The sequence below is a fragment of the Porites lutea genome, chromosome 4 (genome assembly GCF_958299795.1).
Source record: "Porites lutea chromosome 4, jaPorLute2.1, whole genome shotgun sequence".
In the NCBI taxonomy this organism is placed as follows: domain Eukaryota; kingdom Metazoa; phylum Cnidaria; class Anthozoa; order Scleractinia; family Poritidae; genus Porites; species Porites lutea.
The window spans coordinates 25,738,183-25,752,345 of NC_133204.1; the positions used below are offsets into that span (position 1 = coordinate 25,738,183).

Below are 14,163 nucleotides of genomic sequence, written 5' to 3' on the forward strand. Positions count from 1 at the left end.
TCTGCGCCCAACAGCAGCAGCTTCCGCCCAATTTTACAGCCTGCGAGTCTACGTACAGGTAAAGCAGTGACAGGGAGAAGGTGCTGGTACGTCAATGGAGGACTGAGGGTGGACAGTCACTAAGTATTTCCTGTTGCAACGGACTTGCCCCCTGTTCCAGAATCGCTTCTTCAGTTACTCAGATGTAACTGGTTGTCCGGCTGTCGCAGTATGAGATGCATTTTTTGCAATAATGATATGCAGTGTTCCCCAGCCCAATTGTCTGCAAAGGGTCTTTGTGCACAAGTTCTTCAAACACTGTAGACAATGAAAGTGAAGCTTCGGAAAACTAGTGTATTTAAAAATACATTGTATATATCACATGTAGAATTGAATTTAAGAGGAGTTTTCTGGTGATGGTATAGCACTTTTTTGTCGCGAGTCTAAAGCATTTTTGTTTCCTACTGTATCGGCAAAATCAGATCTTACTGCTGGGGAGTACATAGACTCTGAAAAACCTAGTTAATGTTCTACTTATTCAAATGATATATTTTGGGAACTCCTTTCACGGTTAAAGTCTTAAAATAATTGTTCTTAAGAATATATTCTAAAGTTTGGCCAAATGGCTCGATTTATACCGATAACAAATGCTAAACAGCAACTTCCGGTTGACAGCTTCGTTTTCATGCTATGGGGAAAAGGGACTTTTTTTGTCCTGTTGTTTGTGAGTCCCGTTTGGAAGTGTTCCCATGCTTGGATCTTTAGGGACTTTTATTATGTTCGTGTACAGGATGTTTCTAACCGGTCAATGAGAAAGCTTCCTTTTGCAATTAGTTACAGGTCCGACGACAAAAAACCTGGACTATTAATGGTCATGTGACTTGCAGGGGGTGAAAATGGTGGGAAAGCAAAAAATTGTCGAGTCCAGGCTCGAAGTCCTGGCTCGGGCATATGCGCATCCTCGTCTACAAATGCCCATTTTTTATTTTGAGAAATTCTCAACTTGAATCTGACGTTTGCGGTTTGCCGTGTACGTGAAGCTAAATCGTTCTGTTGATATGGAAATTAGATGGACGAAAAAAGAGAAGAATTACACTTTACAGTTTTAAAGTATAGAGACAGCTAATAACGATTGCTTGCATTTGGTGATTATGATGATAAACTTTTTCTTGTTGTCTATCTTACACAGTTGCAAACACCTAACTACTATGGAAGAAATGACACAATGCTCTTGAAAAATGAATGTTTGATTTGTTTTTTTTAACCTTGTAGGCCTGGTTGACGCAGAAACGGATGAAGAATTCATTGCGCAACTGGAGTCCTTCAAAGAAGTTTGGGATACAAGAGAGAGAGAGAGAATCTTCCCCCAACTAACGTGTCCAAGTTCCTTTTATTACATTTCGGAGAAAGTTACATAACATAATCATTAACCCTTGATTTATGTTTATTGCTAGTTAAAATCACAGATTGACATCCAAACGTGCCTTTTCTTATAATGGTACAGATTAAGAAACTGGCTTTTAGGGACCTATTAGGGCAATATTTCCTAGTTAGATCTCCTGTTTAGAGGACCCTTTTAACCTAAAATTTGAAAAGGTTTTGGCAACAGGAGTGTCTGCTCACCCCACCTGCCGAATATAATGGTTTGCAGATTTTATATAAGAAAAGTTTAATACCACTTAATACTCTTTGATACAATGTGTATAATAGCCTAACCTGAACAGCCTAAATTTGAGCCAGTTACCATTTATGTAACAATTTGTTTAGAGTAACTTGGGAAAAGTAAGTTCTTTCTCGCGGGTTTTTATTGTATTTAAATAGAACTCTTTGTTTTAACCAAGGTCATCGAAATAACGGCAAGTTTCTTGAAACCAGCGGGAAGAAATGCAGGATCGGTGATCCTCCAGATCCCTACTATAACAACATCCGCGAGTCAGCCAAAGCCATTATTAAAACAGCAGTAGAGCACGAGCCAAAAGAAATGTCCAATAATAGAGGGATTGATTATTCAGAAGAAAAAGGATTGCGAGGCAGTCGTCATAAACGGAGGCCCATATGTGCTTGTGGACGAAGCGAAAAGCTTGGAAATTCCACCAGAAAACTAGTTCAACGTGAACGTCAACCAAAGAGAGCAAACTTTGTAAAAACATTTGAAAACGCGAGACCAAATACAAGAGAGTGACATCGCCAAAGATGACAATAAATGCCAGGAACAGAATCAGTTTCAGAATTCCAGCACTCTCTCAGTCGATCCTGAACAATCACGGCTGGTGGGTATACCCTTGTTGTTGCTTAAAGATATTTTTCCGAGGCATCAAAGTTACTGGCCTCAAGAGCATCCATATTGGCAGTGGCGTCACTCAAAGACAACTCATTCGTCGTTAGAACTGACAATGGAGCGAGACCATAGTTTGTATGTCAGCAAGATGATGGAAAAGTAGTTGGTGAAGAATGTGAAAGATACAAATCTGCAAAGGTATGCTATCATTCTGTTGCTGTGGCTGAAAAATGCGGCACAGTTGAGAAGTTTATTTCTCGGGAGAAAAAAGAAGTCCGCAGACAATTACTGCTACGAGTTTCCTAACAAGTGACACTTCCAAAACAGTGGGGAGAAAGGAAGATCAAGAAAAGTTTTTAACACAATGACGCAAGGATGAAAGGTCAAAGGCACAGCGATCCGAGACAGTTACAACAATCCAGAGGTACTATGCACCTCCATCACCTCATGTACAAGCAGATAGTATAGTCTCTTCATATGGGTAGGTGCGTGGTGTAAGCATCTATAGTGGTTCCACGTTAGTTAATATATAGTATGCCTATTTGTAACACTATACTGCATAGCCGTACGTTGATCTACATAGCCCTACATAGCCCCACATAGCCCTACATAACCATACATAGCCCTACATAGCCATACATAGCCCTACATTATGACACGAGCGTCATGGTTTGATTTAACCGACCATAATATCGGTTTGGAAGCACGTTTAAACACTTCCTATCCACTTTCTATTGAGGAAGACAAAAACAGTCGCAAATTTAAGTGGCAGAGCGGCTTTAACGAGCTCAAATCGTTTGTAAACGATGAGCTCAGTTTTTCGGGGCCGTGGTTTTCTGTCTCCAACAGTGGATTTCTCGTCTTGAAGGCGAATGGTGTTACACTTTCGTTTTATCCTAAAACTAAAATGCTGAATGTGCAAGGAGCGAAACAAGAAGAGGTTAGAAAGAAGCTATTTTCTCTTCTCCCGCGAGGAAATTTAGATATTGATGCAAATGAGCAAGTTTTGAATGAACAACATGTCGGTCAAGAGCAAACGGATGATGAAGATGTGGATGTTCTGTCTAATGATGGGGATAATGAAGTGGTTCAACAGAATCATGATGAACCCACATATTACGAGGAGCAAGCTTTCGGCCACTGTCCTGGTTGCAAGGAAAATGCCGATGCTATTAATGAGCTTAAGCAAGAATTTGTTCAACACAACGAACAGCTCAAATCACGTGACTTTATTCCTTCATATGATGAACTCTTATTTCGCATGAAAACACTCAAAGAAGAAAGGGTCAAGCTGGTAACGGCTCTAAGAATATTGTCTGAAGATTTCAAAGAATATGGGAGTAACACAAATACAGTCGACCTAAATGACAAAAAACAAGCCTGCAAATCTTGGGAAACGGTGGAGCCAGAGAAGACGAAAAATCCTGCTGGGCACAAAGGTGTCGCCCCTGGTAACAACATCACAAGCCAGAGAAAACAGGATCAAAACAAACCTCCAGATATGGTTGTCATCGATAATTCCATTACCAAAAACGTCATTGGTAAGAAATTGTCAAGAAACCAAAATGTTAATGCTTTTTCTTTTTCTGGGGCCACCATTGATGACGTAGTTGATTTTGCAAAACCGGTTATCAAGTGGAAACCGAAGAAAATTATCTTACATGTCGGCACCAACAATTTGAAGATGGATCAACCAAAGAAACTAAAAAAAAGTGGCTGGTTTAGTGGATAGTATCAAAGCGGAACATCTATCCATTGACGTCACGGTTTCTTCAATCATCTTCAGGTCTGATAATCAATCTCTTAATTCCAAGATTGATGAGGTAAATCGCCGGCTCTCTTCTTTTTGTCAGAGTAAGAACTGGGTTTTTATTGATAACAATAACATCAAAGAGGACTTAATAGAAGTGGATTGAATTTAAATCGGAAAGGTGTTTACCACCTTGCGTCTAATTTTAGGTAATATAATAATGGAGATTGAAATTTGACCTGTGTAGATAGTAATTAACGACCTAATCATCACTGTCTGCCAAACCAATGTCATTTGATAAGATTACTTCTGAAATTAGAGGTTTCAAAATTGCCTTGCTCAACGTAAACAGTCTTACTAAACACATAGATGAATTAAAAGTCTTTACGGCAAATAAGCCCTGGATGTTTTGGCTATTAATAAATCCAAATTGGATCTGGTAGATAGTGATCGACTGGTTAATATAGAGGTTTATAATATTGTACGCAGGGATAGAAACAAACACGGTGGTGGAGTTTGTTTTTACCTGCGAAATACAATAACATTTTCTAGGCAATATCAACTTGAAAATGATGATCTTGAATCAATTGCCTTAGAAATTCACAAACCAAATTCATGTCCATATCTTATTGCTACCTGGTACCGGCCACCAAACACACCTTTGGATTATTTTCGAAAATTCGAAATGTTTTTGAAGGAGGCAGATGCCAGGTATTCAGAAATTTACATACTGGGAGATTTAAACTGTAATATTCTTTCAAATCCCCCAAAGGTTCACACTACCCATTTATTGGACTTGATGGTTGATTATCAATTGGCACAATTAATCAGAGAACCTACAAGAGTTAATGCCAAATCGCAAACTCTTATTGATGTATTTATTACGAACAAGGAAGATAATATTTCTCATTCGGGAGTATACACACTTTCCATTAGTGACCACAATTTAATTTATGCAGTTAGAAAAATTGGTTTACCCAGGGGACAACCAAAGTTTATTCAATCGAGGAATTTCAAACATTTCAATGAAGAAAATTTCTTAACAAATCTGAAAAATGCCTCATGGCCGGTTATTAAAAGCGGTATTGAAATGAATAGTACGTGGAATGCATGGAAAGATATATTTTAGAATATAATTGATAAGCATGCTCCGAGAAGAGTCATGCGTGCCAGAAATAAACCTGCTTCTCGGTTAAATTCTCAGTTAAAAGAGGAAATGTATCAATGTGACTGGCTAAAGAAAAAAGCTTCAGAAAGGCAGCGGCCAGATGTTTGGAAGGCATATAAAACTAAAAAGTTAACGGTTAACAAAAAAGTAAAAAAGACAAAGAAGGATTATTACAAACATCAAATAGAAGGAGTATGGTGGCCGAGAACTGCCACTGAGTTTTCGGCACATTTTTTCTTTTTTTTCTTTATTATAAGTGGATTGAATGTAAAACATTTAAATCAAATAAAAATGCAATAAAATGTAAAACAAAATGCAAGTAAAATCTCAATCAAAATACAAATCCAATTAAATTTGAAATGCAAAGTTAACTCCATTCAGATTAAAATTGACTGCACTTTAAAAGAGAATGCAAATAGAATATAAGTAGAAGTCAAAGTCAATTAAAATTCAATAAATTTTGAAAAGAGAATGGAAAACGAAGTTAGTGGCAGTGCTCGGCCATGCGAAGATTTACTTTCGTTTGAAGTAAAATTGAAATTAAATTATTCGCGTGGCCGAGCGCTACCACTGCCAGACCCGCCCCAGGCCTCCAAACCAATACCATAAAGCCATGCGCGCGTTTTGTGTGAGTCGTCAACATGGCGGAGTGGAGGCGGTATGCCGCCATTCAGAAGGCTAAGAGAAAAGGCAAGAAAACAGGAGAGGAAAGCACTGTGGCGGAAGAAATAGTAGTGCAGAGAATGAGTGCAGATGTATCAGGCAAACAGCAGAAATACACTAGGATAGGGCCCCAGGAATACGTGCCTTTTGAGCACGAAGAGATAACGATTGCGAACATCAAAGACGCCTGCAAGAAGCACTTCAGGCCTCAGATCGAAAAAAATCTTATCCGTGACGTACTGGCTGGAGAGCGCGGGCCATCTTGCGAAAAGATGGCCCATATTCCAAACCGAAAAGTGTTCTATAGACGGTTTATAAAACGCGAAGGAGTGGAGGTCGTTTCCGATGAGGATGGATCGTTGGAATGCAAGGTAATAGCACAATAAACCCGTAATAATCAAAATGAATCACGAGTTTTATTTGCACTTTGGATTTGGATTATGAACTCAAGACCTTTCTTCTAGGAATTCTGATAAGGACATTTTAGGTAGTTGAGGTTTTAGTCAAGTAAAATAATCTTCGCGGAAGCGTTTTGTTTACTCACCGGTTTACTCGTGGTGTATAGAAATATTCGTGGGGAGTGACTTTTTGCAAAGCCACTGTTTGTATTAAAGTTTAGAAAACGTTTTAATTGCAAAATTAAACCAAATCTGCATCCAGCTGTTGCTTCCAGCACATTAGATTATTGGTACTATTTGATACTATGAAGTCCCAGGAGGATTGAAATTTCCAGGACAGAATTAGAAAACTTTTGTTCCCTGATTCATAACAATCTATAGTTTTCTACATTCCACTACAAGGTTACAAACCAGCATTCTTAAACTTATTAATAATTCGTAAGGTCGCAGGGGCGGATCCAGGATTTTCCTTAGGAGGGGATACACCAATAAGAAATGGCGTAACTGACTGGTGATGTAAAGAAATTTTAAAAGCGAATATGAAGAGGCTTCATCTCAGGGGGTTGGGGGAGGGGGTGTTCACCCCCTGCACCCTCCCCCTAGATCTGCCCCTGGGTCAGCAGTCAATAAGATTTATTTAGGTGAGGTGGACGGATCTTGATACCCAATACCAATAGTTAATACTAATTATTTTTCAAAAGTGAGCACTCGGCCCTCAGCCTTGTGCTTTCATCAGTTTCTCTGTGTTTGTCTGGAACCCCTGATTAAATACTCACCCCCCATTGTTGATAATTATAGAACTTAAAGTCTGGCAAAATGTTATATCAATTTTTGTTTTATCACTGTTCAAGATAGCAGTTTAACATTGTTGCAAGTTCTTCCTTTTGTTCAATATTTTTTGTCTTGGTCCACAGGAAAAGAAAGCAAGATATGAAGTTTCACAGAAAAGGTCTGCCTCCCATCCAAGCCCAGTGAAGCCTTCACCTGCAACGAGTAAATTTTACCCAAAGAGCCTTTCTATCAAGGACATACTTAGGCTTGGAAGGGTAGTTGATAACAAAGCAAAGAAAATCCTGATCTACAAATTCGACTTTGCTCACATGGAATGGTCATCAGTGCCACTCCAAGCTGAATTTGTCATAGAAGAGAAAGAGTTTGCAGCTGGAGGTTTCCGAAAGGCATTTAAAGCCACAAGCATTACAGAAGGCTTTAATAAAGGAACATGGGTTGTTAAGAGTTATCTGGAGAGTGCTATTCAACTGATTAAAGATACAGGACAGACCACAGAAGAACATACTAGAAAGTCAGTACGGATGCAATATCTAGCAAGAAACTTTGCATCGCAGCTGAAGGAAACAATTGCAAAGGACAAGCTTGACGAATATGGAGATTCGTTTGAATACAAGTCTGTGTACATGGGGAAAACAGAGGACGGGGAGCTGTTAACAGTTGAGGAGTTCATCCCTGGAGACTTTGCAAAGTTTATAAACAACAATGGAATTGTCTGTGAAGAAGATACCATGCTATGTAAGAAGGCACAGGCCTTTTCTCATTTTACGTATGAGAAATCAGAAGGCAAAGTTATGGTTTTAGACATCCAAGGGTCAGGATATACCTTGTACGATCCTGAAATAGCCTCAGCTGAGATACACAATGAGGATGGGTGTTATCAGTTCTGTACTGGCAACTTGGCTGGAAGAGCAATTGAATCATTTTTTGAGGTTCATCAGTGCAACTCCTACTGCAAGCTTCTAAAGTTGAAACTTAGACCAAGTTAGTTAATTTCTGATTTGTTTTGCTGTTTTTACATGTGCTATACCACATAAGCTACCCCCACCCCTCCCCCTTTTCTGTGTATACTGTTGTTTTTTAATGAGGAATGCTGTTGTGTTTGCCCTTTGTAGGACAGCATGGAGTAGACATATTTGCCGTTAGATGTAAGCTGTAACCATCACTCTGCAACTCAAACTTTTGTTTTTCACTGGTTAATTCCAATAGCAAACTTGAAGAAGTGTTCACATTATTGTCATAGTTCATCAATAATTACAAAAATATATACAAAATTTACTTGTTCCAACTTCATATTATGAATATAAAGGTGTTACTTTTATAGTGTTACAGTTCTAGAAAGTACCAATAGTCCTAAATGTGGGTCTTTCACCACTATGGAATTTCGTTTTTGCTGATTCCATGTTACAAGAAATTAATAAAAGTGAAACATTATAAAGTTTAATGATTGAAACGTTATATGAAATAATATTTTCAGTTGTTGTTAGTCAATAAAAAAAAAACAATGTACAAAAAATGTTTCAAATATTGTTTTCTTTACCAGAAATAATTTTTGTCACATCTATCTTGAACTTATGCACACTATGTAACTTTATTGACTAGAAGGAGCATCCCCCAGCTGCCCCATCACAAGCTTAGTGCAACCTAAGGACCACTAGTGCCTACAATACAGACAATCACAGCTGGAAGTTATTTTTTAAGTAAATGTATGCATCCCTGCATTCATGGGGTCTAATAGTTTCACTATCTGGTAAGACACGTTCGCATTCTGCTCTAAATTCAGGCTGCAGAAAATCATCAGGAACAGTCAGCACTCCAGACTGAGTAGCTGCCTCCTTGAGCTGTTCCTCTGTAACTGGGAGACCTGTAATGTAATGCAAATGAAAAGTCAAAGAGAAAATTACCAAAACGAGAAAAATGCCAAGTCTGAAATGGTATCAGGTGTTCCAAACAAACCACATTCTTCCAGGCCATACTGTTCAGGGAAACTATACATGTGGTTTGGAATGCCATCTGGAAGAATCGTGTCCTTCTGTGCACGTATCCTATGAGTGTTCCAAACCGACTCTCTAAAGACATCTAGATCTTTCTGTATTAGCGGTATCATGATGAACGCCAGAAGCATCCTATACGATTGGAGAGGAACACAACAGAATTAAAATGTCGCAGAGTTACAATCCTGGTTGTTTTATCTCTGGCTAATTGAAAAAAACAACATAACATCTCCCAACCATTCATGCCACAAATAATATTCCATATGTCTTGACACTGAACCTTGGCTTTCCAGAGACAAAACCTAATTTACATGCATTAGAACTGGCTTGTTTTTTTATAATTCTTTTTTTAGTTCAATCATAATATTGAGTTGCATTGACAGTTACCAGGTACAAAAAGCACAGGAAGTTAGCAACCTCATTACCAGGGTCTCTAATCTTCCCACCCTCCTGGAGTGAGAGAGAAGAGACCCCAGGAAAAAGGTAGGGAGGTTACATGGAGCCCAATCTCCAAGGTGTATAAACACAGTGTAACCTGTATTAAGCGGACACCTTCGGGGAATGCTCCAGTGTCCGCTTAAGACAGGGTGCTCGCTTAATAAGGTCCCCTTTATACAGGTTTCACTGTGAATGATACACTGAGGAAATGCATAGTGAATCAACCTGTCTTTGTCATCATGTGGATGATAATGGCCTTGGTCCTTGAGCCAACACAAATGACCTTTATAGTATTTCTCCATGCGCTCGTGTAGCTCTCTCCACCATCTCTCAATCTAGAATTGAATTACAAACAAGGTGAGAGGTGAACACAATTATGTTGGCATGGAATGTTCCCAGCAATAACCTGAGAATTTAGTTAATATATTACAACATGGCTCTGAAGACTGCATAACTACAGAAGCCACCGTGTGGTGCAACCGTGTTTTACAATTTTTACAGTGGAAACGTTACGTTCTACTTCCTTCAAGTGACTACACTGTACACTGTGAGACAAACGATAATACACTATAATTCACTTTATTATAGCTGTAAATAGTTTCCAAAATAGCAATTCAAAAATGACCTTTTTTGCATAAACCAGGCCTTATAATCTGTGCATGCAATCTATACCTGAAATGACATTGTAATGACTTAGCATCTGTCGTCTCCTCTAGAATTATAAGCAGTATAGTAGATGATAATCCCTCCCCTCTCTACCCCAACAGGATAGCATTATCAACGGACTGAGCAAAATTTTCGCCCCCTCACAAGAACTCATTTCAAAGCTAAACGTTAAAAATGGCTCCATGTATATTGTAAGAACTTGTACAGTAACTAAGCTACCTGGTTTTCAGTTGAAGGTCCATAAACAACAGAGTCACTTGGGTCCATGTCACCATGATGTCTTCGTAAGAAGGAATGCAATGTAGCCATTACCCCAGTTTCTGTGCCCCTGTCTATCCTCAGCATTGCGGCCATCACTCTTGTCTCGTAAAGATAATCGAAATACCACCGTCCAATCACTTTGGGGTCACAGTTCGATGTCCAGACTCGTAACCAAAGTAGTTTTCTACTTGCTGTGTCAAGGCAGCCATAGATAGCCAATGGGAATGTCGAATTTTGGTATCCCATAAGTTTATCGTGGCCGTCTAACGAGTGAACCCAGTTTGATCCCCTTGTAGTAAAATTTCCTTTCTGTCTTTTTTTCTTCGCCCCAATACCGCCGCGTGCTTCAAGACCCTCTGGGTCCAATTCCATCATGACATTGTAAACTTGGTCTCTGGTTACATTTATGCCATACTCTTGGCGGAGTTTTCTGTGCATAGCCCGGTAACCTAAAAGCTTACCAGGGCCTTTCAGTTCGTTTCCCACCGCTGTCTGTACGTCTTCGACTTCAACACTCTTGTCGTTGTAGAAAATGTCAAAGTGACGAAGTCGCCATTCAAGAGTTCTCAAGCTCCAAGGATACTGTGGGAAGTCACGTTTAAGAAAGTCCAGCGCCTCGATCCTTTGGAGTCCTTGCTGAACAAGCTGTGTCATGGCTTCTTTTAACTTATCATCCTCTTTCCAAGTAGAGTCAGCCATGTTTGTCGTCATGGAACAAAATGGCGGATACAAACCAAACCGCGAATGGCTTTATGGGAGTCATTGGTTTGGAGGCCTCGGGCGGGTCTGGCAGTGGCAGCGCTCGGCCACGCGAATAATTTACTTTCAATTTTACTTCAAACGAAAGTAAATCTTCGCATGGCCGAGCACTGCCACTAACTTCGTTTTCCATTCTCTTTTCAAAATTTATTGAATTTTAATTGACTTTGACTTCTACTTATATTCTGTTTTGCATTCTCTTTTAAAGTGCAGTCAATTTTAATCTGAATGGAGTTAACTTTGCATTTTAAATTTAATTGCATTTGTATTTTGATTGAGATTTTACTCGCATTTTGTTTTACATTTTATTGCATTTTTATTTGATTTAAATGTTATTTTCATTTTGTTTTACATTCAATCTACTAATAATAAAGAAAAAAAGACTCAGTGGCAGCTCTCGGCCACCATAAAGGAGTCTCTGGTAACCTGAAAGCAACATGGAAAATTCTTAATGACCTAATGGGTAAGAAATCGGACAGCACAGAGATTAATGATTTAAAGACAGAAAATTCTGGGCCTTTATCAGATCCCGAGAAAATCGCTGAATACTTGAATATTCACTTTACAAACGTTGGGCCGAAACTTGCAACTGAAATCCCTACAGTGGATTGTGATGTAAATCCAGCTGATTCCCAACAGCGTGTTAATTCTTTCTTTGAACTGAAGGAAGTCACGATCTCTGACGTGTTTAAAAAACTGCAGGAAGTAAATGTTGCAAAGGCGACTGGTCATGATAACATCTTAAACAAGATTTAAAAATAGCGGCTCCAGTTATTTCTATATTGTTAGCTGACCTTTTCGACATCTCGATTACTACAAATACTTTTCCAGATGATTGCAAACTTGCAAAGGTCTTTCCGTTATTTAAATCAGGTGAAAGTAATGATCGAAATAACTTTAGACCGATTTGTCGTACCAACTATAGCCAGAGTTTTTGAACGATTAGTTTATGAGCAGATCTACGCCTATTTTACGGAAAATAACCTTATTCAGCCTCGTCAATTTGGGTTTAGATCTCTTCATTCAACTGTAAGTGCGCTTCTCGATATGACAAATCAGTGGTGTCTTAATACGGATAAAGGTATGGTCAGTGGTGTTATTTTCCTTAATCTTAAGAAGGCCTTTGACACTGCTGACCATGCTATCTTGTTGAAAAAAACTGTCTGACTATGGGGTGCAAGGTCAAACCGCTTCTTGGTTTAAGTCTTACCTAAAAGACAGACAGCAATTTTGCGTGGTAAACGGATTGTCGTCAGTAAAAAAAACGTATCGTATGTGGCGTTCCACAGGGTTCTTTATTAAGCCCACTCTTGTTTTTTATTTACATTAATGACTTACCAAATTGCTTAGATCATAGTATAGGAAGGTCATTTGCTGATGATACAAATTTAACGTTCTCTGCTGTGGATTTATCATTCCCCACGACTGAAATGAGAAACGACCTTAACGGCATTTTTAATTGGCTCAGTTCAAATAAACTCACATTGAATATTCTAAAAACAGATTTTATGGTGATAGGTTCTCGGCAGAGGATTGCAACATTAGCTGGTAATATTTCATTAAGTGTGAATGGTTTAACGTTACAACAGGTCGAAACTACAAAGTGTCTTGGCCTCACTATCGACCAATTTCTTACTCGGAGAAATCATTTACAAAGTGTCAGACAAAAGGTGGGGTGTGGCATTAGAATTCTTAAGAGGATTAGGCCTTTTGTTGGTTTAGAGCACCTTATAAACGTATACAGGTCAATAGTTGAGCCTTATTTTACTTATTGTTGTATTGTTTGGGATAGTATTGGCGAAACGTTGGTAGACAGTCTTCAAAAGTTGCAAAATAGGGCCGCTCGTGTTATTACAGGTGCTTCATACTCGAAACATTCAGCTGATATTCGGCATGAACTTGTGTGGCTACAACTTGGAAAATCCTTACAAAGAAGTGTCAATTTTTCTTCGCTTAAGGTGACATTTTAAGCGAGAAAAATCCGTATTTTAGAAAGCATCTTTTTGCAAAACAAGAACTGATTACACGTGCAAGACTTCGTGGACAAGACTTTGCGACTGGTAAGAATTTCTCTCTTAATCAGTTCCATGCAAAGAGTTTTGCGTTTTTTGTCGGGAAAGTTATTTTATGAAAGGAATAGAAAACTTTTTTCCTCTGTTTGCGTAGCCTTATATAAACACTCCAGACGTTGGGAGAATTGTAGACAGTTATACAAACCCTCGACTTCCTCTCGGGTTTGAATAACTGTCTCGAATTCTCCCACCCCTTCTCATGTTTATATCAGGCTATGCAAACAGAAACGTTTTCTATTGCTTAAACATAGCTATACATAGACATACATAGCCTTACACACGCCATTGTTTTGGTTTTCAAAGCAGGCGCTTTTCGCTAATAGCGGGCTATAACATATAGCCTAGTAGTAGCTCAACCAATCAGAACGCAGCATTGATAATAGACCACTAGTTGCATTTCACAAATCCCTTCACAACCCTACATAACTGTACATAGCTCTACACAACCCTGCTTATCACTACACAACCCTACATAGCTAAACATAGCCCTAAAATAGTGCTACACAGCCGTACAGAAATCTAAGCAACCCCACATAGCCCTGCATACCCGGACATAGGGCTACATAGTCCTAAATAGCCCTGCGTTATCATAAGAGACTACATTACGAGGCTTGAACACCAAGAACACCAAATTTAGAAAAAATGACCAGAAACCCTCAGATTCAAGTAAGAATTAAAATATTTTATTGGGATAATGGGCTATTATTTAACTCTAACAAGTACGTTACAACTCGTTTTTTACTTTTTTTTTTTTTTTACTTTTTTTTATCCAATAGGTCCTTTTCCACATGTGTAAAATTATATATTCTCTTATGTCATAATAAAAGTAATAACCATTACACAATGAAAAGACAAAGACCTGCGGTTTCACAGTCCTGAAACCACAAACAGAATTTACCTGTTCAGGAGATAGTTAAGCTTGGGACGTATCTATAACTGATTTGGTGA

General features: G+C 38.7%; 2 protein-coding genes across 2 annotated transcripts; one reads left to right on the plus strand and one right to left on the minus strand.

Moving 5' to 3' along the window:
• Nucleotides 1-5,724: 5,724 nt before the first annotated feature.
• LOC140934457 (transient receptor potential cation channel subfamily M member 7-like) lies at nt 5,725-8,014 on the plus strand. Its single transcript, XM_073384080.1, has 2 exons — nt 5,725-6,209; nt 7,151-8,014. Exons 1-2 carry the CDS (start codon nt 5,817-5,819, stop codon nt 8,012-8,014), a joined length of 1,257 nt encoding a protein of 418 aa, XP_073240181.1. The 5' UTR covers nt 5,725-5,816.
• A 297-nt stretch (nt 8,015-8,311) lies between these two features.
• On the minus strand, nt 8,312-11,085 carry LOC140935159 (uncharacterized). The gene is made up of 4 exons (XM_073384688.1): nt 10,343-11,085; nt 9,683-9,792; nt 8,982-9,151; nt 8,312-8,889 (listed from the first exon to the last, which is right to left on the minus strand). The coding sequence occupies exons 1-4, from the start codon at nt 11,081-11,083 to the stop codon at nt 8,702-8,704; spliced, it is 1,209 nt and encodes a 402-aa protein (XP_073240789.1). The 5' UTR covers nt 11,084-11,085; the 3' UTR covers nt 8,312-8,701.
• Between the last annotated feature and the right edge of the window lie 3,078 nt (nt 11,086-14,163).